Below are 27,301 nucleotides of genomic sequence, written 5' to 3' on the forward strand. Positions count from 1 at the left end.
AAAAAAAAAAAAAAACCTCGGTTGACCAATTAATTGACAGGGTATTCTTTTTTTTCTCTCTTGCTTTCCTTTCCCTCCATTCTTGCCCTGGTCATAAACGCATGGAAGAAGAAAAGAACAAACAAAACGTCAGCTGTTATTTTCCCCACCAACCCACCTCCGCGACAAAACGAGATTGGTAAAACCGGTCTCTTGGATTTTTTCGAACCCCCGTCTCGGTTCTGCACACCGGACGCCGGTGGGCAAGGCTGGACAGCCTGGGCGGCGATCATATGCAGCCACGGATATCAATGCCCGTCCAAGCTAGGTAGGTACTCGTCACTTGTACGACAATCAACCAGTTGCTTCGATTGATAGGCGTTATTGGGGTTTGCCGGGAAACCGGATCCTACAGGTTTTTTTTTTTTTTTTTTTTTTTTTTGCGTTGTCCTGGATATGTCAGCCGTATGTGGCAAGACCATTGATAAGGGCTATCCGGCCTATTTCCACAAGGGGAGGGCGAAAAGATTCATGACTAAGTATGGTACGGTACGTTGGGTACGGTACTGGCACGTATCAGGACCAAACAGTGCCGCCTCTGATCAATTTTTGGTTGAAATTTGCTGCGTGTTCGGTGAGGCAGGCAGTAATCAGCAAACAGGTTAGAGAATACGCCGGTTGGGAGACTGGCGAGTCGGCGCACACAAGCAACCTTGGTTGGGAAAGGGTTGGACCAGTGGGTCATTGGAGGTCATTAAGAGCATTGAATTGAGTAAAACACTCTTGTTTGCACGAGGAGAAAACAAAACCTTTTGACACTGGAGGCCAAACTCAAGCTAGGCATGGCGCTGAGTTTGTGGCAAGCAGCAAGTAAAGGATTTCCCATCTCAACAGGGAGCGCGATTCTCGACTGGCTTCCATTGGCTGTACTGTAATAGTCAAGGTGTGATACGTTGGTTGCCTAGATCTAGTTGCTTTAGTCGCTATGTACCTAGGTAAGGTAGGTATCCAAAATGTGGGATCCAATTGAAACTTGTGAGCTCTGCGCGGAGCTTTCTGCCCTGATCCTGGGAGAATACGCAGCTCATCGCGGGTCCCTATTTCGGGTATGGATCCCAAATGGCGCAAGATGCTGACATGGCAAAGAAGGGCCGTGAAGATCCCGAGGACGGCAGGACATAGGTGCGGAGCAAATTGAAGAGGCTATGGCGGGCAATCAGCGGCACGGGACGCTGAAATTGAAATCGACTCTTGTCAATGTCAGATTGTATCAAGGTTACGTCTTGACCAGTCAGGTGAAGTCATGGGTTGCGCACATCTTGCATACACTTGAATCTTACTATCATTTGTCTCGGAGATTTATGCGACGGAGAAAAGGTATTTTAGGGACAGAGGAGGGGATTAAACAAAAAAAAAAAAAAAAAAAAAAAAAAAAAAAAAAAAAAAAAAAAAAAAAAAAAAAAACCACGAAGATAAAAAAAAAAAATAGCAAGGTAACGCGATGGCTGGAAAAAGAAGGTGATTCTTTTGCTGATATGGAATAGTAGTACATCGGTGATAGCGTCGCACTCAATCTCGGATTGCATGTGAAGGTTTCGCTTGCGATGCGATCAGTTCTAGGCAGGTACCTAGGGGGCGGTTTACTAAGTAGAGACACGCTCGTCGCTTTCTACCGACCCCACAAAACAGTGGTCGGACATGTATGTTGCGCTGGGAGACGTTACTTTGTACTTAACTTGTACGTAGGAGGACTGGGCGCCCAGCGGATCCCTAGGTAATTATGGCGTCAACCCTGAACCAAGAAGTATCCCGCCCCGCGCGTTGCCTTTGATCCTTTCACTGTGGTTTTGCTACGGTAAATAGCGTAAAGGTATAGATGTTTCGTGTTTTTTTTTTTTTTAAATGGTTCCTAGTGGATGCACCTCTTTTCGGCACGTCAACGGCCATATCGGGGGAGCATCCACTAGCCGACAGAAAAAAGGCTCAAATCGAAACTTGAGGGACGCCATATATCTCACATCCGGGCCACTGATAGGCAGTACCGGCACACCACCTTGAGCACTTTGCCAGGAACGCGACATTTTTTGTGCTCATCTGTCACCGTCTCATCCGAGCTCAGGCTTGCGTGGGAGCAAACCCCTGTACTCTTTTTTTTTTTTCTCTGCTCCTTCTCGCGTACCTGCATGACCCCGCGCTCACCTGCATGGGGGTCTCTCCTGCCAAGGATGTCAATTGGGTTTTTTATTTTATTTATTCGTTGCTCTCTGCGCAGCACACTTCACTGGGTGTCCCAACACCGATGGTTATAGTATGTGAGAACTACCCATTCAACTGCAAGTAGATAGGTGGGTTTGTGATAATGCTGTGTCACCAATACTGAAAAGTGAGGCGAGAAACGGAAACACTATGAGAAACTCAAACGCAGGCTAGAGGCGGATTGTACTCACACATACAGTAGATAGGTTTTGGCCAAGTTGGACCATCGTGCTTAGCAACCTTTAGTTCGTTTCCACAGTCTCGATTTCCACTTGGATTTCAAGATGGAGGAGGGTCCATCGCATCGGTACAGTAGCTCCCGAGTACCAAGGTAGATACCTAGGTATGGTACTGAAAGCAGTTCTTCCACTGGCCAGAGAGGCCTGTACTGTAGCCTGTACTTCGTAAAGTCTCCATGACGAGAAAAAAAAAACAGGGGCAACAAGGACCCGTTTTCAATGCACCCGGAACCTGCTTACCGGGTGGGAACCGGTTGTCAACTGAGATGCAATTTGATGTTAATTGTGCCGGGAGGCGTTTCTTTCAAAAAGCCGACGCCCCCTCAAAAGCCGTCGCTCTGTCTTGACGGACTTTGGGAAATTCCCGATTCTTTGGCGCTGCCGCCTTTTCCATTGGTGAAATTGTCAAGAGCACCCTGGACTAATTACTTTCCAGCAGCTTACCAACACTAGCAAAAGCTGAGGTGAGTCTTTGGGTTGTCCTTGGTGCTTCTCACAGCCGCGCCAAGTGGCAGGGCTTGGCTTTACTTTGTCTTCCCGCCTCGACCCTACCGAATTACTTTCTTGTTGTTGTTTTTTATTTTGTTTTTATCTGCAGCTGCATCTGACGCTTCTATTTCCGTCTGTTCAGTTTGCGCAAGGCGGAACCCCGGGAGACGTGTTTATCGCTGCAGCCAACCGTGTTGAAGGAGGAAGTCGAGACACCACTCAGACGAGAGAATCACAAGCTCGAAGCGCGTATCTTGGCCGACACAATATCGGAACCCAAGACGGCAAAAATCAACAATAACTGGGTACTCGGCATACCACATCAGTTGAAAGTAGGGAACCACCGACAAAACCTCTAGGTATACAAAAGAGCGAAATATAGAGCTGAGAGGTTGGTTTTGCGCGCCCTACTGCTTTTATTTCACTGGGAAGGGGGCTTTTTGCCGCTGTTTTCTTTTGCATCTATCTGCCTCTCATGTTGTGGCATATGCCGAAGGGCAAGCCATCATCAACGCCCCTTGCTTGGTCTCGCTACCCGTTCAAGCACTTTTCCCTTTGGTCATTCTCATGACATAAACAAAAACTCAAGGCTACTACTATATTTGGGTCAAATCACTAATTCACAAATAGGCGACCGCGCAGCTGCTGTCTTTTATTCTCTTTACTTTCCTCGTCCTTTGCCAATACGGAGAATTTGCATTCAAGTCCAACCAGATAGATCATTGAGATTTCGACATCGATACGAATTTTCGCAAACAATTCGACAAAGACACATCCTTGTGGTCCCCTCGGTTGGTTCATAGGTGGGCTGTCTGGTTACAGTAGCGCTCAGCTGGAAAGCCCGTGCAAAGTCGCAAGATCCGAAATCCGCGACACTGGTCGGCCAGCACGGATCAGATCTCAATTGAGCGATTTGAAACAATCACCAGGCGGGGGGGTTTTATATACTTTTTGGTCGGCGCTGCGTATAGACCCTTTCATCAACCTCGACGGCAACTGGACCAGAAAAACGGGATTGACGAGTCATTCAATAAGATCGACGACAAGCCAACTGAACTTGGACAATTAAGGTACTGGTCGGTGCTTTCCCGATTGCAGATCCCGGCCACCCCGAGACCGATCTTTTCGTCCCAGAAATCCGGGGCGCGTCTTTTGCTGCCTTAGAGAAGGTGAACGACGGATCAGGTGGGCGGAAGACGAGTGCCCGTAGGGATTGTCATCGGTTTTGTAATCAAGGTCGGAAACATAAAGAATATTTGGGAGAAAAAACGACAGGGCGCAAACTATCGAAAAACGACAACAAAAAGCCGCGTGCCGCGTGCAGACGGCTTAAGAACCACTACGGCTTGCTACCCCACCTTAAAAGCGGTGCGTTACATCCAGACTATACTATACTATACTACCTACCACCTCTGTTATCCTTGGTAGTCGCCCCGATTTCCCTGTTGTTAGTCGGCGCCCGGTCCCGCCTCTATTGAAGTTGGCAGAACGAACAATTAGTTCTAGTTCATCACATCCGCCCTAGCAACAACAAGTTTGAATAGGATTTGGTTGTACTAATTCAATACCGGCATCACCTCAACAGTGCCAAGGTAGCCACACTTTACATCAGACGACCATCCTACCTTCTTATCCGGCATAAGTCGTTCCCAGCACACATTAGTCACGACACAAGCCCGATCCGTCCTAGTTTCAAGGTACTTACCTGCTTACATTGAGCCCATCCCTCCTTCCCCGCAATGGGACTCTTTTCCCGCAGTAAGGATAAGGCACCCAAGGCGGTGAAGAGCAAGAAACCGGCTCTCCACACAGCAGGTTCCAACGCCAGCCTGGGTTCTCATTCCTCCAAGAGCATTGCATCCCCTGATGCTTCAACAGCTCCATACACCCGAAGTCTATACCGCACATCAGGAGGCACAAACATGTCGAGTCCCGGAACCCCCAACTCGCCGCTCACCCCGGTTCACATCCCAAAGATCGACCTGCCCAAGCCGCCGGACCCAGCCCTTGACCCGGCCGGTTATCTCCGCAGTTTAGGTGCCGTAAGGGAGCGATGCAGCATCGTCACCGAAAAGGCATTTAAGAACCAATTGAACCACTTCCAGGTGGACATGCGAAAGTTCCCCGATGTCGTGAGCTTTGTATCCCAGATCATCAAGGTACGTTTTGTCTTTGACTGTTGACCGTTCCAATCGCTTTTTCCCCCTTGTTTTACTGCTCATTTCCGCTGCCGGCTGTCCCTTGAATCGCTGGCGGTATAATAGAAAAATTGCTGACTCGACCACCTCAACTCCGTCCAGAGAGACTACGACGCACCATTTCACTCAATTCCTGGCCATGGAAGGCACCAGCACTTTTGTGTTGGTGGCCGCGACCGTATCGCACATCTCTTATCTGCTTTTCCGGAAACGGTCGACAGCACGGAGAAGTGCAGGCGAATGATTGACTTGTTCCTCGTGAGCGTGCTCCTAGATGCCGGCGCAGGACTTCAGTGGAGCTTCAAGAGCTCCGAAAATGGCCGTGTCTACAGGCGGTCCGAGGGCTTGGCCATTGCCAGCTTGGAAATGTTCAAGCAGGGTCTATTCTCCAGCTCCAAGGAGAATAAGTATCAGGTTGACAAGGATGGCCTCGCCACGTTGACGGTCGAAAAGCTCGCCAAGGGCTTACAGTCCGAGCCCGGGAATGAGCTTGCTGGTCTGGAGGGAAGGACGAATCTGCTCCTCCGTCTAGGCAAGGCACTATCAGAGTCAACGGAATTCTGGGGCGAGGACGGCAGGCCGGGCAACATGGTCGACCACTTACTCGCCCATCCCAGCACACAAGCGTCAAGCATGCCTATCGTACCCCTGCCCACGCTTTGGAATGTCCTCATGTCTGGCCTTGCATCAATCTGGCCCGAGAGCCGGACTGCCATAAACGGTGTCAGCTTGGGCGACGCATGGCCCTGCTCTTCGATGCCACAGCCACAAACAAGCGGCTCATCCTCGCCTCCTAGCAACAGCCCAACATCCTCGAAGCCGACGTTCAGTCCCTTCCCTGGAGGCCGCAGCTCAGGAGGCTCAAATAAGTCCTCGTCTCCCAAGAGCTCGGGCCGGGTAGAGCCGTGGGAAGGCATCCTACCGTTCCACAAGCTCACTCAGTGGCTCACCTACTCGCTGATGCAGCCCATGCAGTCGATTCTGCGTATCCACTTTGCCGGCACTGAGCTGCTCACTGGTCTACCAGAATACCGCAACGGAGGACTGTTCGTCGACCTCGGGGTCTTGACGCTGAACAAGGAAGATGCCGACCGTGGACTGCAGCACTACAACGAATACTGCGAAAGGACGGGCACGAGGCCCGTGGAGGTGGCACCCATGTTTGAGCCCAGCGACGATGTCATCGTCGAGTGGCGTGGAGTCACGGTCGGACTGCTCGACAAACTCTGTGTAGATGTCAACGCCTTTCTGAGCAAGGAGCTTGCAGGAAACGAGTTGACTCTTGCGCAGCTTCTCGAGGCTGGAAGCTGGAAGGTACGTGCTTTTGATATCGTCTTTTTTTTTTATTGTCTTCATTTCAGCTAACTTTGTCGTTTTGTACTCCTAGGGTGGTCGCGAGATTGCCGAAGTCAGCAGGCCCAACACCAAGGAACCGCCGATTCTGATCGACAGTGATGGAACCGTATTCTAATCAAATCGAAAGGTTGACCTGAATGTAATCTTCTCGTTGTTACACTGTTTTGCGCTCGCGTCATGCCCATCATGAAGTTTTGGAAATTATAGTTTTTTTCTTCTTTTTTTTTCTGGGAGGTCTGGAACTGGGAGAATAATGAGATACAAGAAACAGAACCTGCATGTCGCATTTAGGGGGGCGTGAGTTAGGCCGTGATGAAACATGCCCGGATTTTTGATAAAACAGCTCCGTACAATGGTGTAACGGATTCAATGGTTATGGCAATGTTCGGGTCAAGCAACTAACTATAAATGCATATTTTTGGACAAACGATGGCCAAATGGTTAATTCGTATCTGCATGCCATCCGCCAACGGAAGAGTTTTGTACCCATGTGATCTCGCTTGCGGTATGGGCCAAGTACCAGGAGAAATGCGAACCGGACGTCGAAGAAAGCAGATTATCAACAGGCTAGCACCGTGGAGTTCACCAGGACTGAAGAGGCATCAACCAGAATCAAAAGGGTCTTTTTTTGAAACAATTCCATCGAATATGTATGTTTTTTTTTTATTATACAATGTGCCACAAAAGTCGTACAAGATGCAGTCGGGGTCGCCTTTTTTTGACGCGCCTGAGCATTAAAAGATCCAAGAATACCAACATATCGCCCCAGCCATCCCCCAAAAGTCAACTGATATTTCACCTGTTAGAACGCTCCCTAGCGCGACGGGCAGCCTGCTCGCGACGCGCATAGTATCGCTCCTTCTCCTCCAGGGCGCGCCTCTGCTCGTAAGCGGCGGCGTCCTGGGAAGTCTTCTTTACGTTCCCCTTCTCGGCGAAGCTGTTCAGCTTTCCCCGGACGCTGGACAAGGTGTTCTTCATGTTGGTTATGGGGTTGCTGGTGTTGACATCGAGCTCATCGGGGGCTGGCTTTTGAACCGTGGCAGTCGTCTGGATCTCCCTGGGCGCCTCCCATGCAATCTTGTCGGCATTGGTGGCAACCTTTTCGGGGAGGTTCAGCTGCTCGACCCCGAGGGCCTTGCAGACGGCAGGGCGGCTCAAGATCAAGGTCTGCATGGCCTGCAGACCCGCGCTGGCAATGAAGTAGAGTTGAAGTGCGGCGTTCAACTTGAGGGAGATGAGGAAGGATATGGGAGTAAGGACGTATTGAACCGCTTTGAACATGGCCGTCTGAGTTTTATCCGCCGACATCTTCATCGAGTGCTGCAGCATCACGTACATCATGGCCGAGGAAGCGATGGGGAGTATGTAGAATGGATCCGGCGCAGTCAAGTCCATCAGCCACATGAAGCCGCCAGTCTCAAAGCTAGGGACTGGAAGGTCCGCACAGGCGCTCGTGACACGGAAAACACCGATACCGATGGGCATCTGGAGCATTGGCAGAGTCATCTTCCACGTGCTAATACCCGCAGCCCTCTGCAGCCTCTGGACCTCAGAACGTGCCGCCAAGAGCTCGGTGGTCGATGACTGGCCTCCAGACATCATCTGCGACATCTTGTCAAAGGCCGCCTTTCCTCGGGGGTCCTTCTTGAGGGCCTGAAGCTTCCTCTGCTGAACAAAGGCATCGATTCCGGGCTTGAGGAGCACAAGTCGTGTGACGACCGCGTATCCCAAGATGGCGGCCCACCATGGCATACCACCCCAGACGTGCAAATGTTCTATACCCCATTGCGCCATGGAGCTGGGCCCCCAGCCAAAGTTGAGGCCCAACTCGCGGAGGTAGCCAATGTGGTCCGATGCGAGGTTGAGGTAATGTGAGCCATCGAGTACATCACCGACCGAGGCACTTGCGCCGCTGAGGTCTATCGAGGAAGCAGGGTCGGCGGAGCCACTCAAGTCGGGTGTTGCTGGGGACGCGGCGGCCACCTCGGGGATCGGGGCGGCTTCTGCTGGGGCGGCGGGGGTTGATGCTGCTGCAGATGAGGTCGCTGTGTCCGCAGTCTCAGGGAACTTGTCGCCGCCACTGAGGCCGCTGCTCCACGGCCAGAGTGAAAGGCTCCGGGCCTGCGGCGGTGCCCTCAGATAATTCTGCGCCATAAGACCAGCGGCGGCAGCGCCCACGCCAGCTGTCCTCCTCCCGCCCAGCAGACCAATCGCCTGCGACGCTCTTAATGTTTTTGAGCCTCCATTGGTTGCGCGGATAGCGGTGCCGAACTGCCTAGTGCTTGTGGAGGGTTTCGATAGAGACTGCGAATGAAGTGAGCGCCTTAGCAAAGATAGTTTCTATACGAATGTTTCTTCGGAAGCGTGCAAATGTTATAGCTCCTACCTTGACATCGAGCCTTTGCCTCGGCAGGCACCGAGATATTCCTCTGCTTGGGATCATTGTGTGGTGAGCATGGGCAATTTGCTCATGCCTTGGGGGGAAGCGAGGATTCAATATGAAGAATTGAGCTGGACTTTTACTTTAGGAAAGTTTTGGTTCAATTGAACGCGACGGTTGCTCCTGGGTGGAGTCAACAAATCTTGAGTGGGGCCATTGGCAGCCTAGGTACCTAACCAGCCTTTGCCAGCTCAGGGCGCCTTTGCCAAGCGGCAAGTATGTCCCATCAGGTACTGAATTCCTAGCGGCAAGAAGTCACGTCTACCTCTTTCTGTACAGCAAGATTCAATCCTGGGCATTGAGGATAGCTCTACTACGAGTTAGAACTACTGACAAGTGCGGGTATGCGGGTTGGATCTGGAATACTATTCCCAAGGTGGGTTGCAAGTAGTCACGGACTTGAAACGGCTAGGCATGTTCTCTATAGTTGAAAAATCATATCCTCACGGTATTGTCCGTGAAGGTTTTCCCTTCGACTGAGGCCAACCTTCGCGACATGGTACACAGGGCTTCCTCGTCAGCATGTAGATGGTTTCTCTATCATAGGTGTCTTTCTACCGCATTATCGGTATGGTGATGCTCCAAACGGGTATGAGATATGCAGACAGTACACGTGTATCCCCAAGATTGAATGGATGAGGGTGGTATATTTGTAGATGTTCGGTGTATATGACAATCACTCCAAGCTCGTCAGATCATCCAGGCTAGTTGCCGGGCGTGGCCTGTCAATGACCTCAACGCCGGGGCCCACAGGATGTCTTGTTCTCCTTGTGAGGGGAAATACCTAGGCGACGGATAGTCAGTGACAATGCTCTTACAGCGAAAAAACCAAACCATCAAGACCTTGATTTGGGCCACCGGATCTCTTTTCGACCTACTTTTGTGCCACTCCAGCCTAGCCTAAAGGCGATCTCGTGTGCGAAAAGCTCGCCATAGCCCATCATCATGCCATTGATGAAGGGGAGTAGCAGGTTTATGGCAGCACTCCTCACCAATGACCAAACTGTTGGGGGCTGGTACAGAATGACTGCAGGACTTCCGGATGAAGCAGGCGAGGTCGTGTTTTCTTCCCCGGCAGAGTAATGTTCACTGTCGGAACGTATCGTGACTCCAGATTCAGCCAGATGACTTGAAGGTTCGTCGGACGCCATAGTAAAGATATGTCAGTGCGTCGAAATAGCCCTTCGCTGAAGAATGAAAAAAGAGAGATCAGGCCAGAAGTTCGGAGGACAGTCGGATGTTTGGAATTTACGGCTTCAATTGGCAGACCGTTCGGCGCTAGATGATGGCATGCGGCAGTGGTAGAGGCGTTCCCCGGGTGGTCGCCGTCGTCGGTGTAGCGGTCGACGATTTTTGGTTCTCCCGCAGATCCACGGCAATGGATTTGATGCAATGCAGTTAGTTGGTGACGCAGGAAAGCCTATTGGGACTGCTGCGTGAAAGAGCTTCAGACTGGTAAGAGTGGATTTCAGGTACCCCTGACCATGAGAATCTCACCGGATTGGCCAACAGTCCACTGTGACATAATCGCTGTGCGGGGCACCCCAGTGATGCACTCACGCCCCACGCGTGTCGGAAGCTGCCTAGACGCTTCAAGCTCCTCCTCCATCATTACTACGATCGAGAGAACCCTGTTTCATTGAAACCGCAACATCTCAATCAAATAAAATCTTGAACTGCCACTTCACATCCCAAGGGAACAGCCTACTTCGATTACCTGAACCTGCCACACGACTACTCGTCCTCTTCAGACATCGTTCCTTCACTGGTACGCATCATGGCGTCCAATACATCGCACGAAGATGCCGTCAATCACTTTTCTGACTTGACTGGTGTTTCTGCAAACGAGGTTTGTCTTTACAAGAGACGCTTTGGTTGATATGAGCAGTGGCCAGTGCTAACGATTCCCATGCTCCAGGCCAAAACCTATCTCACAACTTATCACTGGGACATGGATCAAGCCCTCCAAGCCTTCTACGAGGATGAAGACGACGACACCCCCGGCGCCCGCGCTATGCCTGCACCAGGCCAGGAAGACAGCTACACCGGCCCGAGGACACTGGATGGACGTCCGGTTCCTTACTCATCGGGCGCCACCGCGTCATCCTCCTCACAGGCTTCGAAGAAAAGCACCGGCGGCAGCAAGCTGAGGACACTGGGCGACCTATCTGCGCAGGATGATGAAGACCATCAAGACGATGAGGAGAAGCGCCGGAGTCTGTTTGCTGGAGGAGAAAAATCAGGACTGGCAGTTCAGGACCCCAGCCAAGCCCCGCAAGATCTTGTTCGGGACATTATTGAGAAGGCACGCCGGTATGTTACAACATTACCCAGGCTTCCCCGATGCGTATACTGAATGGTGCTAACAATAATGTGCTATTAAGAAATGCCGAACGTGGAGGCCCTTCTTCATCTAGTGGAGCTGCTCCCGAGGCACCGAGCCGATTTACTGGATCTGGGCAGACCTTAGGTGGCGATGGTGTCCCGTCACGTACCATTCCTGACCCTCGTGGCTCTCCTATCCCCCGTGAGACTAGCCAACCGCAACAGACCGTAGAGCGCACACTTCATATGTGGGAGGATGGCTTCAGCATCGACGACGGCCCATTGCACAGGCTCGATGATCCCCGTAATACCCAGACGCTCAGGATGATTAACCAGGGACGGGTTCCCCTGCACCTCATGAACATCAACTATGACGAGCAGGTGGATGTCAAGCTCGTCAAGCATGAGGAGAACTGGCACCAGCTTCCTCGCATCTACAGACCGTTTGGAGGCGAAGGTCGGCGGTTGGGAAGTCCGGTTCCGGGCGATGGCAACGCAGCGGCGTCCAGCTCTGCCACTACAACCCAAGCTCCGGCATCGACCCCCAGCAACGCAGCATCAAACCCTACTACAGGCCTGGACGAGTCCCTGCCTATCCTAACAATCCGTATCCAGATGCCCAACGGCGCCCGGGTACCCGCTCGGTTCAATACAACACAGACAGTGGGCGATGTCTATGAGTTTGTGCAAAACGCCCATCCCGAAACACTGACAAGGAATTGGGTACTCGCAACAACCTTCCCCAACAAGGAGCACATTGACCGCTCTACTGTTTTGGGTGAAATGAACGAGTTCAAGAGGGGCGGAACGGCTGTTGTTAAGTGGGTTTAAAGGTTTACTCTGGAAATTATTAGGAGTTTTGGTATCAATGGAAAAGAGCTGCAAATCAGAGCCTTTCAAAGCCTTGGGGTCTAGGCGGGGGCTCAAGCTTTGGTATTGGGCTACTGCTACAGTCAGTCGCCTTGCGATTTGTCATTAAGGTATAGGGATACAGGCGTTGCTTTCAAGTCGATCAGCCTCGGAGACCGGAAGATACCAGCTCGCAGGTAGATTTTACTTTCATAGACATGAATTGCCATGACGTCAATCGTTTGAAGGGATTATGAGGCCGCCTACTGGCCAGATTCATGCATGCGACAAAGCCCGACACTAAAGAGTAATCAACATGGAAATAAATAAAATCAAGTGTGCGTAGTAAATACATTGGGTATCAGAAAAATCTCTGTCTGCCTTGTTCCGAAATCCTAGGCCGCAATCAAATAAAAAAAAAATCATCACAAATTATTAGAAGCAGTGTGCAGTCAACAAACCTGTAGATGGTTGTTGAATCTCACCCTTCGCCATTCCCTGCAGTGATTCCAACAGAGCTACCGCCTGGACCATTTTGCGAAGCGGCGGCGGCCGCCGCCGCCGCTTTTGCAGCATTGGTAGGGTTGTCCAAGGCCTCAAACAGGCGGGCTGCGATGCGGACGTTGAGCTTTGCGGCGTTGAAGCGGGCCTCGCCCGGCGGCAGGCAGCACAATATGTACGTGTTTGTGGTGAACTTTGTGATGAAGAGGGCGAAACCGGTGCCGACCTTGAGGTCAAAGTCGCGAAACTGTTCCGAGTTGCGAGGGGTGCCCGTGTACTTTGATAAGCTGGACTTGAAGGCCTTGAGAATGTTGCTTAGGCGCTCCTGGCGGTCCTGGAAGGGGTTGAGGGCGCCAACCTCGGAGACCCAGGACGACACGACGAGGAACGAGGTGCGCTCGAACAGCTGAATCTCCTCGGCCTCGATCAGGGCGCCTAGCTTCTCCAGGTGCTCCTCGATCAGGGACAGGCTGGGGATCAGATCGTGGATGATCTCAGACCAGGCCTTGTACAGCGACTGGTCCCAGATGCTGGTGGCGAATGGGGTCAGGTCGGCCTGGCCGCCGGGGCCGCCGTGCATGAACTCTTCGGTGCGGTGACGGACCAGGTTGACGCGCTCAACGAAGACGGCCTCCTTGGTCTGGTTGGGTATCAGGTCCATCTTGTGGATGAGGATGAAGATCTTGGCCCCCGACGAGTACTGCATCAGGGCCGAGAGGATGGTAACGTAGGTGGCCAAGTCGCGGTCGACGTCGCGCGACTCAATGTCAAAGACGTAGATCATGACGCCGACGTTGCTGAAGACGTGCTGGCGCTGCTGGGAGAGGTAATTCTCCATAAAAGCCTCCTGGCCACCACAGTCCCAGAGGTTGAGCTGCAGGTTGCCGAGGAACTTAACGTGAGATAAGTCGATATCAATAGTAGCGCCTCTGGTTGGGGACGGTTAGCATCTGAAGACATTTGATATATAGTTTTGAGCAAGATTATTGTGGATCGTGCAGGTGAAGTAGGTGAAGTCGGATACGTTGAGTAAGAATATGCAGGATATGAGTGTTGTGACAGGTAGCTCTTACAGCCTCCGCGTGTCCTTGGCCAAATAATTGCTGAATATTATGGAGCGCATGCTCGACTTGCCCGAGCCACTCTTGCCCATCAGCAAGATCTTTTTCTTCTTGAGCTTCTGGCTCTTTGTATCCGGGGCCCTAGCCCCGAGGCCGCCTGGCGCGGTGGCGGCACCGGCACCGGCAGACATGATTGTGACGAGATTCTTTTTTATTTTTATTTTATTTTTTTAGTTTGGTGAACCTGGAGATGAGGCAGACGAGTTTGGCGCACGGCAATCGAAGTGACCGCGCTCTTGGGTTGACTACTTGAGATGCGGTTGAGGTAAGCGGGGTTTGGACCCACCCTGGCGACTCATGTAGTGTTTGTGTTGGCGATGCGCTAAATGTTCGTCCTGTTTCGAAACAAGATTCTTATTTCATCTGCTAGACCAGGAATCATCCACTAGTCTAGTTCCTTCGGTGAAAAGTTTTGGCAAAATATTTGAAAACAGCTCGAGTAAGGTCGACAAACCAATTTCCATTGCCATGGCTGCAGTCAGTTAATGGTTCGACATATGTCTCTTGCGTCTGAGTGCATTGATGAAATTTGCGAAATGGAACACGGTCTGTGGCGCAGAAGGTGTGGCAACCGATCGACTACTAATGTGGCGTTAGCAACACACAACCTCGATCACTCAGATAAATCTTCTGGATTGCTATTTTCTATTTTGCATTGGGTCATTTGCTACGAGTAGCGAGCTGGGCGGTTTGTATTTGTGGTAACGTCACCATTTTGGGTTGCGATGGACAATGGAGTCACCAAAATTAGGCAACCGACCTGGCACATCACAACATTAATCAATCATCTGAGACTGTGCTTCAAACGAATATGACAATAACATGAACCCAAAATTATAACACAGCACACAGCAATGTTTTTTCTTTCTTTTTTTTTCCCCTTTCCTTCTTGACTGCTCTTTTTTTTCTCTTTCAACTTGCTAAAAAATATGAGCAAAGTCAACTTTTTAGTATATTAATATTTCCAGGGGCCAACAAAGTTGGTCGTTGACCGCCGACCTCTGCTTCTGTCAAAGATTTTAGTACACAATCAGCGGCCTCGAAGAGTCCACGTACAACTTTTTTTCTTATCTTGTGTCTTCTCGATATCAGTCGCTTGTTTTGTTTGTCCATCTTTCGTTCGGTCTGACAGCCGAAACTGACGTGTTGTCACTTCTTTCGAACTCCCGAGGACAATGGCGTTCACATGAATCAGAGAGACAACGGGACTGTTAGTCCACGCAGAATCCATTGTAATATGCTCTTCATCAGTCAGAATTAGGTATATGTATAAGAGCCAATGCTTCACTTTTGTTCATGCAAGAACTGGCCATGTGTTCGCCGTTCTCCCTTCGTTTTATATACAAATCGAGTGCTGTTGACAAAGAAACTGGACTGTATTGCAAGCTTTATTTTGGCGGTCGTCCCAGAACCTGGATATACTTTGCAAAGGACTCCCTTCAGCCAAGATGCACCCTTATGTTGTTATCACAGCTCTACTCACCATAGCTCAAGCCCACATGTACTTGCAACAGCCCGCAGCACTTTCATACAAGGGAAACCCAAACACTCTAGAGAAGGATATCGACTACAGCTTAACATCTCCATTAGGTGGTGCAGAAGCCTTCCCCTGCAAAGGCACGACAAAGCTCCTCGGTACTCCGTCCGGGGCAAGCGTGGCTACATGGCAGGCGGGGAGCAGTCAGGAAATGGTTATCGTGGGAGGCGCTCGACATGACGGAGGTAGTTGCCAAGCTTCGCTGTCATATGATGGGGGTAAGTCATGGAAGGTGATTCACTCGTGGGTGGGAGACTGTCCGCCCGCGTCTGGCAAGGCTCTCAGCTTCAAGGTTCCCTCAGACGCCCCCTCCGGCACCAAGGTCCTTTTTGCCTGGTCCTGGATCAACCACACGGGCAGTAGAGAGTTTTATATGAACTGTGCCGTTGTCAACATTCAAGGTGGTGGTGGTGGCGAGCCAGTGGCCTTCAACTCTCGCCCTGACCTTCTGGTTGTCAACCTCGGTAACGGCTGCACGGCAAAAGAAGGCATCGATGTCGACTTTCCCAACCCCGGCCCCAGTATCACTCGAGTGGGCAATTCGGCGGCTCCGCCATCTGGAAACTGTGGGCCGTCGGGGCCAAAGCCGCCAGCACAAGGAGGCGGTGGAAACCCCCCGGTGCCGGTTCAAGGTGACCCGTCTGGCAATGCCCCCTATACCTCGCCTGGAACTGGCTCCGGTCCAAGTGGCGGCAAGGGTGATCCATCGAGTCCAGGAGCAGGTCAACAGCCGGGACCGCCTCAGGGGCAAAGCGCTGGATCGGCTGGCTATACTCCCGGTAACGATTGGCCAGCAGACTTCAACCCGTGGGGTGATGCAAGCGAGCTGAGCATTAGCGCGGTGCTAGCATATGGTCTACCTGCACTTGCTGCGGCTGCTTGGGTTATCTAGGATTTGTTCTAGGGCGATCATTGACGTATAGATTTTAAAGACCTGTATCCCAACCGGAAGCAGTTCTCTAGTGGTATGAGTCGGAGTAATTTTATGATAGATAGTGAGAAAAAAAAAAAAAAAAGTAGCTTGTAGTGCCCCGGAGGTTATTAGATTTAGTCGTTTAGTCATATGAATGATCGACATGCAGCTGTCAAGAACATGAGCAAGATGATAACAATCGCAATTGCTGTATTTTATTTCTCAACCCAAAGTCGAGGCAGTTTATTAGTCAGTTTTGGGGGACGGTCGGAACGTACCACAAACAACAATATGCCGCTTTACCAGTATTACCAGTCCCACTCAGCAAAACCACTCAATCGGCAGCTTGAGGTAGGTATTCTCCTTCAAATATAGAGGCTTTACGTCTAGGTAGGTATACTCTGTGTGTTGAAGAATAAAGTCCATATTCTCTAGTTCTCGTCCCTAGTCAATTTACCCCTTAAAACCTTGAGGACATCTGTTCAGGAGCAACCAAGCAGAGATTGTGTCGATTTGAGCTCGGATAGCCGGCAAATTAGTTGGAAGCGAGCGGAGATGCTTGGCCAAGCTCTCGGTGGCCAATTAATCAATCCATGTCACGTGGATTCGCGAAATTTCCCCGTGTTTCGTCAAGCAACAGCCCCGCCTACCGTGCCGCCAAGAACAAACCTAAGGTAACCTAAACATGCTCAGTTGGTGACGACCAACGCATGCCCATTATTCGATGGAGCACGTGAACAGACTCTGGCTCAAACCACAAGACTATTAATGTCTGTCATCAACAAAGTCTTGACTCTTCGTCCGAATTGATCCCTTGAAGAGGGAAATGACTTTACCTGCGATTAATTTACTTAGTTTTGCCTCTGTCATTTCGCAGCATCCTCCGTGATCGAGCGACTACACGATTCACAATGCTTTGCTGAATATCAACATGGCCGCGAATCACAAACCAATTCCATCATTATACACGGTCTATATACTGAGATCCACCGTACGACATGCATCGCTCTATATCGGCTCCACTCCAAACCCTCCCCGACGCCTAAAGCAGCACAATGGGGAGGCCAAGGGCGGCGCGGCGCGGACATCTCGCCCAAGTCTCCGGCCGTGGGAGATGGTAGGCCTTGTTTCGGGCTTTCCCAGCTTGGTAGGGGCTTTAAAGTTCGAGTAGGTCTGGTCTTCGTTTTTATATGTGTACTATACGTCTAGCGCAAGGGCTAATGATATTCTTCTCACCCTCCATCAGATGGGCACTCACAAACCCCCATATATCTCTACACATCCCCTTCGAATCACGCATCAGTGTTACGTCTGGTCGGAAACGCAACGGCATGCCGAAAAGGCCACGGTCAAGCTTGAATTCGATACTTCAAAACGTACACCTGCTTCTCCGGGTTGCCAGCTTTTCGCGCTGGCCTTTGAAGCTTCACTTCTTCGCCCCAGAGGTTTATGAGGCGTGGAATAAACTTCTCGTTACTGTTTCTTCATCATCTACATCAAGCAACGCCGTGCCGCTGCGAGCATCCCTTGATGTACTGACAGATTTTGGGCCGGAGGCAGAGGCGGCGACAGTGCAGAGTGACATGCACAAGGAAAGCGATTTGTCACCAGAAGACAAGCCTGACGCAGATGGCGATTTGGCCCGGAGGCCCTGGGGAATACATGCTTTACCACTAGAGTACGAAGATGTCAAGGACTACGTCTCCAAGGGTCGTTCCGTCTTCGGATTCGAACGTGAGGGCAAATGCGTCGTTTGCGATGATACACTAGACGACGAATCCCAGAGGGGACTATTGGCGCTATGCACCAATGACGGCTGCGAGGGTGTTGGGCACCTGACTTGCTGGAGCCAGCGTTTCCTTCAGGAGCAAGAGAGAAGCAATGAAGCGGCAGCCACGGAAATAGTGCCGATACAGGGTACTTGTCCCTGTTGTGGGGGGATGATCAAATGGGGAGATATGATGAAGGAACTTACTCTAAGGACGAGAGGTCAGAAGGAAGTGGACAAACTGTTGAAGCCAAAGCGCAAACCGAGGAAGCCTGCTGAAGCAAAACCGGAAACCGAGGAACCCTATCGTACAGTTGCAGACGACAGAATAGTGATGATATTTTGATTATATCATTTTGATATCAGCGCACGTTGGTCTGGGAGAGCTTTGTGGGGTCAATCTCGATTGTAGAGACTGTCAAGCTGGCCGACTGAGTGGCCGTAAAATCCAGGTGACAATTATCTTTGTGCTACAGGCTTCGAAAAAAATTCTTGCTCTCCGAAAGGGCTACCATATCAACGTGGAGCTTTCATATGCAAAGTAGGTAGGAGTGACGTTGTGATGCAAATCACATGATGGGACGAATCGGGAGCTCATCAAGGCTCACGCGTCACGGCCCGTAGAGTTGGATCTTGATGTGGGGTACGCCTTGGTCCACAACTGTCGACCCCTAAACTGATTGGACAGTGCTCCAACCCCTGCAAATATCATATCAAAATGTCCTTGACCATCAGCGAAGGTAGGCCGAGAATGAAATGGTCATGCAACCTACTGAGATCGTTCAAACAATTTGATAGAAACATAGACCATCACCCGTCTGGAAACCTTTCAAGGTTGCTGTTCTTAGAGTTAATATCCTTTCGAAAAATGAACGAACAAAGAAACAGCATATCCTTCAAATAGCCATAAGAATGAAAGTCTGAGAGAAGTTTAAGATTCGGTCTCTTGTGCGGTCGATGCACACATGCACGGTCCACACCAGAATCTGACCATTTTCTTTCTTTTTCACTCACCACACGCCACCCATTTAGTTGCTAATTGGGGCAATATCGCATATGAAGGGTGGGGACCCAAGTCACAAATCCCGCGATGAAATGAAACCGCACAACCTGGGCGGGCATCACTTTTGTTTCTTGTGAACTCGATCATCAAATTGGCAGCAGTATGCGCTAATTATAGCCAGAGGATGGAAACGAGAGAATGTTAAGAACGCCGAAATCACTCATGAACAGGCCAATCTGCTCTCCATTCCTAGCGATCTATATTGCAAGTACATTGATTACGCGGTGCGGTAGGCACAGAGCCCGATACACTGAGGGACGACCGCATTGTCTTGACGTTGACTAGATACATGCCAGGGTGGTTGTGGTTAGTCTAGAACTAGACCCGATCCCCCGCTTAGCACCTAAATCGACCTATGACGGCCTTCTTCCAAGACCCACCCAGCCACCCATGCACCCTGTGCGGCACTCCCGAACTCTCTCTCCATGTACGTTGTAGGCTCCCTGGCAAACTTTGACAAGTTGAACATGCGAGTTTGTTTATATTGGAATGATAAAAAAAAAAGATGTATGCACTGGAAATGCGTATCAGAAATGCTGCAATTCCTTCGCCCCATTGGGATTACTGATGTAAAATTATCTGCAGTGAATGTTTATGGGATGGGATGAGTGCATCTTTTGCTGCCCGTGTGTTATCTTGTTGTTTGTGATTCACGGTTGGCCGTCTCGTCTGACAGGGAGGCTCCGCTTCCAGAAAGATGTCGCAGCTGGACCCAACCCGGCCCCGGCGTTCCTTCCAACCTCAGCTTTCACTCATTCTCTCCTGCTTGCCCATCTCATATCAACCCGACGCCCCCATGCCACATTAAATTTCTACGACAGCAGCCCCGGAATAATCCGCCTTGAATCCCAGTGACAATGACCAAACCCCAGACAAATACCTTGAGAGTCTGAGATTTTCCCAATTCAAAAAGCAACCAATAATTAAAACTGGTCTGAACCCCGACTGCTGCATACCTATTTCGGTGATCGGCCCCTGGGAGCTAGTTATCTGTTTGGTGTGTTCCTGGTGTCATTTTGTGGAGCACCTACATGTCTTCCTAGTCGTCCACTTAGACTTTGTTCCCTCAAGTTGTTTCGATCTCCCTTCCCAAGGTGCACACGCACCTGACCCTCGATTTCCTCCTTAAAACCACACCAACCCACCTCAGCCTGGCATCGGCTCCGTGAGCCGCCATCCACTTTCTGCAATCCCCGATTGTCAGTTGCAAACACCCAACTTTACGGAACCCATCCCCCATATATAACCGGGTTACGATATCAATAATTCGGTCATGCGACGAACACGAATCTAAACTCCGTCCATCACCAACGACCCTGTTTCTTCCGCATCTCGCCATCGATGGCCTTGTTGGTGGTCTATACTCGCCCAGAAACCTGCGAATTCTATCGATCGGCAACCCACCACCACCCGGATACCCGGCGCACAAGTTTGTAAGGGGAAGCCTGCGATATCACTTCATATGGCGCCCGGCAACTCGAACGCGGGCGCCAGCGGGGGCCCGGCGAGCGCGAATGCCAGCTCTAGGGCGTCACCGGCCATCAACAATCACTCGAATTCGAAAGCGATGCACGGTCTGCCGGTCAATTCGAACGGCTATCACCCTCCAAAAGGCCAACAGTTACCGCTTAGCTCAATGACGAGCCCCCCACTCGATTTGGACTCGGTAGAGCGGCGAGGGCAGCCAACCGCCGCCCGGGAGCCCCTGAAGCGCAGGGAGCGTCTGAATGGCGTCGAAGAAGCCCCGACGTATTATCCGACCGCAGAAGAGTTCAAGGAACCTATGGCATACATGCGCAAAATTGCACCGGAGGCTCGCAAATATGGCATCTGCAAGATCGTACCGCCCGATACCTGGAACCCCCCATTTGCGATTGATACGCAGGTAAGTTAAGACTCGGCTCGCCACTATACGAGCGCCGGATTGCAGCCTTCTCGTGATAGGCGACGGCAGTTGTCACATACTAATGATATGACTGTAGAAATTCCATTTCCGCACACGCAAACAGGAGCTGAACTCAGTCGAAGGAAGTGAGTGCAAGAAAACCACAGCAGACTGTGGGTGCATTAGCACACATGACTATAAGGACCATCGCTAACGGATTGCTTATCTGGCTTATATAGGCACGCGGGTTAACATGAACTACGTTGATGCACTGGTCAAATTTCACAATCAGAATGGGAAGGAGATCCGACTTCCATATGTCGACAAGAAGCCTCTTGATCTGTATAGGCTCAAGAAAGCTGTCGAGAATCGCGGAGGGTTTGACAAAGTGTGCAAATCCAAGAAGTGGGCAGAAATCGGACGTGATCTTGGTTACAGCGGCAAGATCATGTCGTCGCTCTCGACATCTCTGAAAAATTCGTACCAAAAATTCCTTTGTCCTTATGAGGAATACCTTCGCGCTGCCAGGCCTGGTGTCCACCAACAACTAGAACTCGAATACGGCGGACCATTGACACCGAGCCCGGCCCCAAGTCCGATGAAAAAGTCAAATATGAATACACCCGCCAGCGCGAGGGCAGGATCCCCAACGAGACAAGCATCGGATGCGCTACAGGCAACAGTTAATGGAAAATCTACTGCGATCAAGGACAGTACCAAATCGGCGCCTTCACCTGCGCCCCAACCTGCGTCTGGATTTACATCAATAAATTCTGGTGGTTTCAAGGCAGTGAATACTGGAGGTTTCACTAGTGTCAACAGGACCCCTCTGCCCACTGGCGATTCCACAACCTCGACTCCTGTCAAGTCTCTTGCCGGCGCCGTTTCCGCGAAAAATACTCCAGAGTATCGGCCCTCGGCACTCGGGGCAGCCAATGCGCTCAAGCGACAGCTCAGTTGCGATAGCCTAGATTCAAGGAATGAGAATGGCGACTCCAAGGAAGATGCGGATAGCAACAGCCGAAGGAGTAAGCGGATTAAGAAGGGTATGTTTTTTCCCTCTTGTTATTTTGTGGTATATTCTCCCACCCTTGATTTCTGGTGTTTTTTTTATTTGGTTTTTTGCAGGGTCGATTTTTTGGTTGCACCATCGTGCTGGTCTCGTGACACAGCAGTGACAGCCGCAGCTCCGTGTGCCAGCGATTGACGCTAGTGATCGTTATGCTTTCAGACTGCAGCGCATTCACCGGGGGTCTACTTGGGCATTTTATCTTCTGTTTTTTTTTTTTTTTCTTTTTCTTTTTCTTCTCTCTCTCAATGTCTCTCTCGTGGGATCAAACATCTCCCGGTCGGCGAATCGGTTATCAATCAGTTTGTGGATCAAACTGGCTAACAGTGTGCGCTTACTCCAGAGAACGTTCCGACCGTAGCTGGGTCACATATGACACTCTTTCGACCATCGTTACCGCGATTCCCGAAAGACGACTCCACCCCGTCCCCTGATGTAAGTAGGCGCATCCATGCTTGGTTTAGCATTCTTTTTCTCCGGCAGAATGTTTATATATGACCTTTTGAGTGAACTGCAACTAACAAATTTATTCAGAAATGTCATCTGTGCGCGAGGGGCAAAGAGACTGGTTTTATCGTCGTGTGCGAAAGTTGCGACTATGGATACCATGGCATGTGCCTCGATCCGCCTCTCAAGACGAAACCAGACACCGAATGGAACTGCCCACGATGCTTGGTTGGAGACGGCAGGTTTGGGTTCGAAGAGGGCGGTCTTTACTCCCTGAAGCAGTTCCAGGAAAGGGCTGCCGACTTCAAGCAGTCGTACTTTGAAAAGAAGATGCCAGTGGATCCTCAGCTCAACTGCCACCGGCCAGTCACCGAGGATGATGTCGAGCGTGAGTTTTGGAGGCTGGTGTCAAGCATAGAAGAAACAGTTGAGGTCGAATACGGTGCCGACATTCACTGCACAACACACGGCTCCGGATTCCCCACGGCGGAAAAGAACCCAGACGATCCCTATTCCACGGACCCATGGAACCTGAACATATTGCCATTACATCCCGAAAGCCTTTTCAGGTACATTAAGAGCGACATTTCGGGAATGACGGTCCCTTGGGTATATGTTGGCATGATATTCTCGACCTTTTGCTGGCACAACGAGGATCACTACTCGTACTCTGCTAACTATCAGCATTTTGGTGCCACCAAGACGTGGTATGGCATTCCGGGTGAAGATGCCGAAAAGTTTGAGGCTGCGATGCGGGAAGCCATTCCAGAGCTATTCGCGACACAGCCAGACTTACTTTTCCAGTTGGTGACACTGCTGCCACCGGAGCAGCTGAAAAAGGCGGGCGTTAGGGTTTATGCCATCGACCAACGGGCAGGGCAATTCGTCATAACCTTTCCGCAAGCATATCACGCTGGTTTCAATCACGGCTTCAACTTTAATGAGGCGGTCAATTTTGCCCCGAGTGACTGGGAGCCTTTCGGTTTAGCTGGTGTCGAAAGGTTGCAGCAGTTCAGGAGACAGCCGTGCTTCTCGCATGATGAGCTTTTATGGACCGCAGCAGAGGGGATCGCGTCTGGAGGTTTAACGATACAAACGGCGAAGTGGCTTGCTCCAGCGCTCGAACGGATTCATAGCCGAGAGCTAGCACAGAGACAAGCTTTCGTTACGAAGCACAAGGACTTGGCGCAACACAGTTGCGCTGTAGCCGGCGGCGAGGACTCATCTTGTCTTCTTGCTTTCAAGGTTGAAGACGAGGACGTGCCAGAGGAAGAGTACCAGTGTGCCTACTGCAAGGTATACACATATCTGTCCCGTTTCAAATGCCTCAAGTCCGGACAGGTCCTCTGTCTGTTACACGCAGGGCACCATGCGTGCTGCGACGCTCCGGAACAAAACCGTCTCCTGGGAGACCAGCACGTCATACTATACCGGAAAGCTGAAGATATCATCGCTGCTACGTACAAAAAGGTCGCAGACAAGGCCAGCGTTCCTGAAGCCTGGGAAGAGAAGTACGACAAGATTCTGAGCGAGGAAGCTACTCCATCACTCAAGTCTCTGAGAAATTTGCTCAACGAGGGCGAAAAAATACCATTCAACCTTCCGTCATTAGCTATGCTAAAGACATTCGTTGAGCGATGCAACCGCTGGGTTGAGGACGCTGCAAACTACACAGCGCGCAAGCAGCAGAACCGGCGCAAAACTGACAAATCTTGGCGCGCGTCTATCAGCAAAGCCAGTGACATCCAAGAACCGAAAGACAGAGAGGTGCGAAGCGTAGGCCATATGTACAAACTTATGGCAGAGGCAGAGCAGCTTGGCTTCGACTGTCCCGAGATCCTGCAGCTCCAGGAGCGCGCCGAGGCAATTAAGGTGTTCCAAGAAAACGCCCAACGAGTTTTGGAACATAGCTCCACGTCTACGCAGTCTATTGATACTGTTGAAGAGCTTCTGGAGGAAGGCCACAGCTTCAATGTCGACATTCCTGAGGTGGAAAAGCTATCGCACGTGCTTGATCAGCTGAAATGGAGCCAGAAAGCACGCCAGAAGCGCGGTACATTCATCAGCCTGAATGAGGTCAAGGAGCTTATCGAAGAGGGCAACCGGCTTGGGATCAGGAGCTATAATGACCACATGGTTCACTACAACGATCAACTGAACGCCGGTGAACAATGGGAGCGCAAAGCACAGGAAATCATCAATGCAGATGCGATTCACTACGCACAGCTCGAAGCACTCTCTCAGCAAGCCACGGTCAACGCTCTGCCGGTATCCCAGGCGACCCTTGCAGAAGTCGATCGCATCCTGTTCAAGCAACGAGAAGCCCTTGGGCAGATTCAAGACCTTAACGCAAGATGCCGCAATCCCGATCACAGGAAGCGACCAATGTACGCTGAAGTGTGCGAAATAATGAAAAAGGTAGAAGAGCTGCAACACAAACCGAACGGAACCCCGGAACTCGAAAAGGAGCAACGTCGACACGAGGATTGGATGCGCAAGGGAAAAAAACTCTTCGGAAAGACCAACGCGCCATTACACATCCTCAAGAGCCATCTTGAGTACGTGTTGGAGCGTAACTCGGACTGTTTTGATATCGGCCATGATAAACCTCGAGTTCCGGCCGAACCAGCGTCGCGAGAGCCTAGCCCTGACGCGGAGCCAAAGCTTCACCGTTGGGAAGATCCGCGATTCCGTGAGGTTTTCTGCATTTGTCGCCGCACTGAAGCTGGGATGATGATCGAGTGCGAGCTATGCCATGAATGGTAAGTATCATTATCATTTGCTAATCGAAGACTATGATCAACGAAACTGACCTCTCTGCAGGTATCACGGTAAATGTCTCAAGGTAGCACGGGGGAAGATCAGGGAGGACGACAAATACACCTGCCCGATATGCGATTGGCGTGTTCCGATCCCACGCGATGCTTCGCGGCCGAACCTGGAAGACTTACTTTCATGGTATGACGAGATACCTGGCCTCCCTTTCCAACCGGAAGAGGAGGGCGTACTCAAACAGATCATCGATAATGCCCAAGACTTCAGGAACCACATTGGTCCTTACTGCAACAACCCCATGGCCACTGCTTCTGAAGTTGAAACGCAGAGGTTTTACTTGCGGAAGTTGGAAGGAGCCGAAATCCTACTGGCATACGAAACAAACTTCTTTCGAAGAGAGCTGCACAAGTGGAGCCCAGTCGCTCCGCAACCACCTCCCATGGTGGAAGTCTCGAAGAGCACGAGAAAGCCAAGGCCTACAAAGCTCCAAAAGCTCTTCACACAGTACGGTGTTGATAACGTGGATGATCTTCCCGAGAGTGTTCGCGGCAAGGCCAACAGCCTGAAACGCAAGGCTCTCAACGCGGAAGCGGCGGCGGCGGCAGCGGCGGCAGTTTCTTCCACTGGGCCCAACCCAGCCAGTCTCTCTCCGGCCATGCAGACGCCCGGAAGTGCGCATCGATTTGGAGGAGACAGAAGCTATTACTCTGGCCCTTCATCGTCCCAGCCATCAACGCCAGGTTTACCCATGGCTGGTAGTACCCACGGCCATGCCTCACGTCCATCCGACGCTGGTCAAAGTCCGAGCCTTGTTCACAGGCAGCCTGGCGAGTCTCCCCTCAACAGAGCAGACCCTCTCGGTATAAATGGCTCTATACACCCAGGGTTGTTGGGAACAGAACCCGCGCAACCAGGGCCTAGGTTGATGATGGGGGACGCAGGTTCATCGACCTCGTCACATGCGCTGGAGGAGCGGATTCTCAACGGGCAACTCGACGAAGCCACGCTCCAGAATGAGAAGCCTAAGATTCTGGAGATACTGGGCCGAACAGAGGCAGGACGACGACAGGCCGAGCAGCTTTATGGCCACGCCGTCTGGGGAGGCGCAGTGGGTGCAGCGGAAAGCAGCGAAGAAGGCAAAGACGGAGGTGTTGAAGTCGAGCGCATGTTCACCGACCTTGTCAACCATGAGGATGTGACGGCAGAGACGCTTGAAAGCGAGCGCAACGGGATGGATGCCCTACTTGATGGCGAATAAGATGTCATACGCAGCGAAGTGTTGGAGCAAAAGAGGTGTCACGGATGTGGCAACCCTTGTAGGTTTGCGAACCTTTCCTGGCTTAGTACGAAGTTTGGCAGTACCATGCCGGCGTTCTGGGAGGTTACGGAGGATAATTTGCAGAGCGAGTTTGTTTGTTTTCCTTTCTGTTTCTTGCACCAAAAACGGACGCACGGGACCATTCTAAAGAACACTGGGAGTTTAGCATGAGGAGTCTTTTTGGTTTATGGCTTGAGGAAAGCTCTGTAAGGGGATTTCCACTTGGTGCTTTGCCTTTACAACTTCATCACTGGTCTGGAGTTTCGAGATATTGGTGTGGTCTGGCTTGATATTCTTTTTTTATACCTGTATAATACGATGGGCGTATTACTCTTTCATTTTGATACTTTGGTTTCTGTTGTCTTCTTCTCTATTCTGTTCAACTAGTTCTAGAGCGGGAGTTACTTCTCTTTTTTTCTTCTCTTCACAAGAGCACATAAAACTGGAATGGCCAATTTGCTTTTATTTTGGAAGGTCTTCAATGATGGTTGGCCCATAGATAGTCAGGTAGTTGACGATAGCATTTGGCTCAATTGAACCGTTGCAACAAAATATGACTGAATTGGATTTGACGCAGAAGAATCTTTGTCAGTTACTTCCTAAAAAGTATAAAGTATTCGAGTCTTGACTTCGGCTTGTTTGGTTGGAAAACAGCACTTATGTGGGGCTGCCATACATGCCTACCTAGGTGCCTACCTGGGTACCTACCACACAGTGGGTGGCGCGCACAGCGCGTGAGCTTCGTGGTGATTTTAGCGCGCCCGAATTGTAAC

General features: G+C 50.9%; 9 protein-coding genes across 9 annotated transcripts; 5 read left to right on the forward strand and 4 right to left on the reverse strand.

Moving 5' to 3' along the window:
- Positions 1-3,738: 3,738 nt before the first annotated feature.
- Positions 3,739-4,220, reverse strand: PgNI_01438 (uncharacterized protein; the record flags this gene model as incomplete). The annotated part of the gene is made up of 2 exons (XM_031121509.1): positions 3,739-3,775; positions 3,912-4,220. A coding segment is annotated over one exon (192 nt), but the record flags the coding sequence as incomplete, so codon positions are not given.
- A 482-nt stretch (positions 4,221-4,702) lies between these two features.
- PgNI_01439 (uncharacterized protein) lies at positions 4,703-7,098 on the forward strand (the record flags this gene model as incomplete). The annotated part of the gene is made up of 3 exons (XM_031121510.1): positions 4,703-5,122; positions 5,264-6,475; positions 6,549-7,098. The coding sequence occupies 3 exons, from the start codon at positions 4,703-4,705 to the stop codon at positions 6,630-6,632; spliced, it is 1,716 nt and encodes a 571-aa protein (XP_030986120.1). The 3' UTR covers positions 6,633-7,098.
- Positions 7,099-7,138: 40 nt separating this feature from the next.
- Positions 7,139-9,014, reverse strand: PgNI_01440 (uncharacterized protein). Its single transcript, XM_031121511.1, has 2 exons — positions 8,904-9,014; positions 7,139-8,821 (listed from the first exon to the last, which is right to left on the reverse strand). The coding sequence occupies exons 1-2, from the start codon at positions 8,958-8,960 to the stop codon at positions 7,313-7,315; spliced, it is 1,566 nt and encodes a 521-aa protein (XP_030987672.1). The 5' UTR covers positions 8,961-9,014; the 3' UTR covers positions 7,139-7,312.
- A 384-nt stretch (positions 9,015-9,398) lies between these two features.
- On the reverse strand, positions 9,399-10,345 carry PgNI_01441 (uncharacterized protein). Its single transcript, XM_031121512.1, has 2 exons — positions 9,836-10,345; positions 9,399-9,741 (listed from the first exon to the last, which is right to left on the reverse strand). The coding sequence occupies exons 1-2, from the start codon at positions 10,106-10,108 to the stop codon at positions 9,634-9,636; spliced, it is 381 nt and encodes a 126-aa protein (XP_030987673.1). The 5' UTR covers positions 10,109-10,345; the 3' UTR covers positions 9,399-9,633.
- Positions 10,346-10,577: 232 nt separating this feature from the next.
- On the forward strand, positions 10,578-12,375 carry PgNI_01442 (uncharacterized protein). The gene is made up of 3 exons (XM_031121513.1): positions 10,578-10,806; positions 10,876-11,270; positions 11,342-12,375. Exons 1-3 carry the CDS (start codon positions 10,735-10,737, stop codon positions 12,111-12,113), a joined length of 1,239 nt encoding a protein of 412 aa, XP_030987674.1. The 5' UTR covers positions 10,578-10,734; the 3' UTR covers positions 12,114-12,375.
- Positions 12,376-12,383: 8 nt separating this feature from the next.
- PgNI_01443 (uncharacterized protein) lies at positions 12,384-14,454 on the reverse strand. The gene is made up of 2 exons (XM_031121514.1): positions 13,706-14,454; positions 12,384-13,561 (listed from the first exon to the last, which is right to left on the reverse strand). Exons 1-2 carry the CDS (start codon positions 13,882-13,884, stop codon positions 12,613-12,615), a joined length of 1,128 nt encoding a protein of 375 aa, XP_030987675.1. The 5' UTR covers positions 13,885-14,454; the 3' UTR covers positions 12,384-12,612.
- Positions 14,455-15,201: 747 nt separating this feature from the next.
- Positions 15,202-16,182, forward strand: PgNI_01444 (uncharacterized protein; the record flags this gene model as incomplete). Its single annotated transcript, XM_031121515.1, has 1 exon — positions 15,202-16,182. The coding sequence occupies one exon, from the start codon at positions 15,202-15,204 to the stop codon at positions 16,180-16,182; it is 981 nt and encodes a 326-aa protein (XP_030987676.1).
- A 952-nt stretch (positions 16,183-17,134) lies between these two features.
- Positions 17,135-18,415, forward strand: PgNI_01445 (uncharacterized protein; the record flags this gene model as incomplete). The annotated part of the gene is made up of 2 exons (XM_031121516.1): positions 17,135-17,370; positions 17,450-18,415. The coding sequence occupies 2 exons, from the start codon at positions 17,135-17,137 to the stop codon at positions 18,315-18,317; spliced, it is 1,104 nt and encodes a 367-aa protein (XP_030987677.1). The 3' UTR covers positions 18,318-18,415.
- A 1,550-nt stretch (positions 18,416-19,965) lies between these two features.
- PgNI_01446 (uncharacterized protein) lies at positions 19,966-27,072 on the forward strand. Its single transcript, XM_031121517.1, has 6 exons — positions 19,966-20,919; positions 21,017-21,065; positions 21,159-21,965; positions 22,332-22,423; positions 22,523-25,197; positions 25,259-27,072. The coding sequence occupies exons 1-6, from the start codon at positions 20,497-20,499 to the stop codon at positions 26,466-26,468; spliced, it is 5,256 nt and encodes a 1,751-aa protein (XP_030987678.1). The 5' UTR covers positions 19,966-20,496; the 3' UTR covers positions 26,469-27,072.
- The last annotated feature ends 229 nt before the right edge of the window (positions 27,073-27,301 follow it).

This window comes from Pyricularia grisea, assembly GCF_004355905.1.
Source record: "Pyricularia grisea strain NI907 chromosome Unknown Pyricularia_grisea_NI907_Scaffold_1, whole genome shotgun sequence".
In the NCBI taxonomy this organism is placed as follows: Eukaryota; Fungi; Ascomycota; class Sordariomycetes; order Magnaporthales; family Pyriculariaceae; genus Pyricularia; species Pyricularia grisea.

What these genes read in the sequence shown, in the direction of transcription:
- PgNI_01440 (XM_031121511.1), bottom strand. Translation starts at nt 8,960, where the DNA reads ATGATCCCAAGCAGAGGAATATCTCGGTGCCTGCCGAGGCAAAGGCTC. An exon ending in GGCAAAGGCTCGATGTCAAG is followed by an intron (nt 8,822 to 8,903) that starts GTAGGAGCTATA and finishes CTTCATTCGCAG; the next exon opens with TCTCTATCGAAACCCTCCAC.
- PgNI_01441 (XM_031121512.1), bottom strand. Translation starts at nt 10,108, where the DNA reads ATGGCGTCCGACGAACCTTCAAGTCATCTGGCTGAATCTGGAGTCACG. An exon ending in TAGGCTGGAGTGGCACAAAA is followed by an intron (nt 9,742 to 9,835) that starts GTAGGTCGAAAA and finishes TCCGTCGCCTAG; the next exon opens with GTATTTCCCCTCACAAGGAG.
- PgNI_01442 (XM_031121513.1), top strand. Translation starts at nt 10,735, where the DNA reads ATGGCGTCCAATACATCGCACGAAGATGCCGTCAATCACTTTTCTGAC. An exon ending in CTGGTGTTTCTGCAAACGAG is followed by an intron (nt 10,807 to 10,875) that starts GTTTGTCTTTAC and finishes CCCATGCTCCAG; the next exon opens with GCCAAAACCTATCTCACAAC. An exon ending in ATTATTGAGAAGGCACGCCG is followed by an intron (nt 11,271 to 11,341) that starts GTATGTTACAAC and finishes TGTGCTATTAAG; the next exon opens with AAATGCCGAACGTGGAGGCC.
- PgNI_01443 (XM_031121514.1), bottom strand. Translation starts at nt 13,884, where the DNA reads ATGTCTGCCGGTGCCGGTGCCGCCACCGCGCCAGGCGGCCTCGGGGCT. An exon ending in GCCAAGGACACGCGGAGGCT is followed by an intron (nt 13,562 to 13,705) that starts GTAAGAGCTACC and finishes GTCCCCAACCAG; the next exon opens with AGGCGCTACTATTGATATCG.
- PgNI_01446 (XM_031121517.1), top strand. Translation starts at nt 20,497, where the DNA reads ATGGCGCCCGGCAACTCGAACGCGGGCGCCAGCGGGGGCCCGGCGAGC. An exon ending in GAGTAAGCGGATTAAGAAGG is followed by an intron (nt 21,966 to 22,331) that starts GTATGTTTTTTC and finishes CGCTTACTCCAG; the next exon opens with AGAACGTTCCGACCGTAGCT. An exon ending in TGCGAGCTATGCCATGAATG is followed by an intron (nt 25,198 to 25,258) that starts GTAAGTATCATT and finishes ACCTCTCTGCAG; the next exon opens with GTATCACGGTAAATGTCTCA.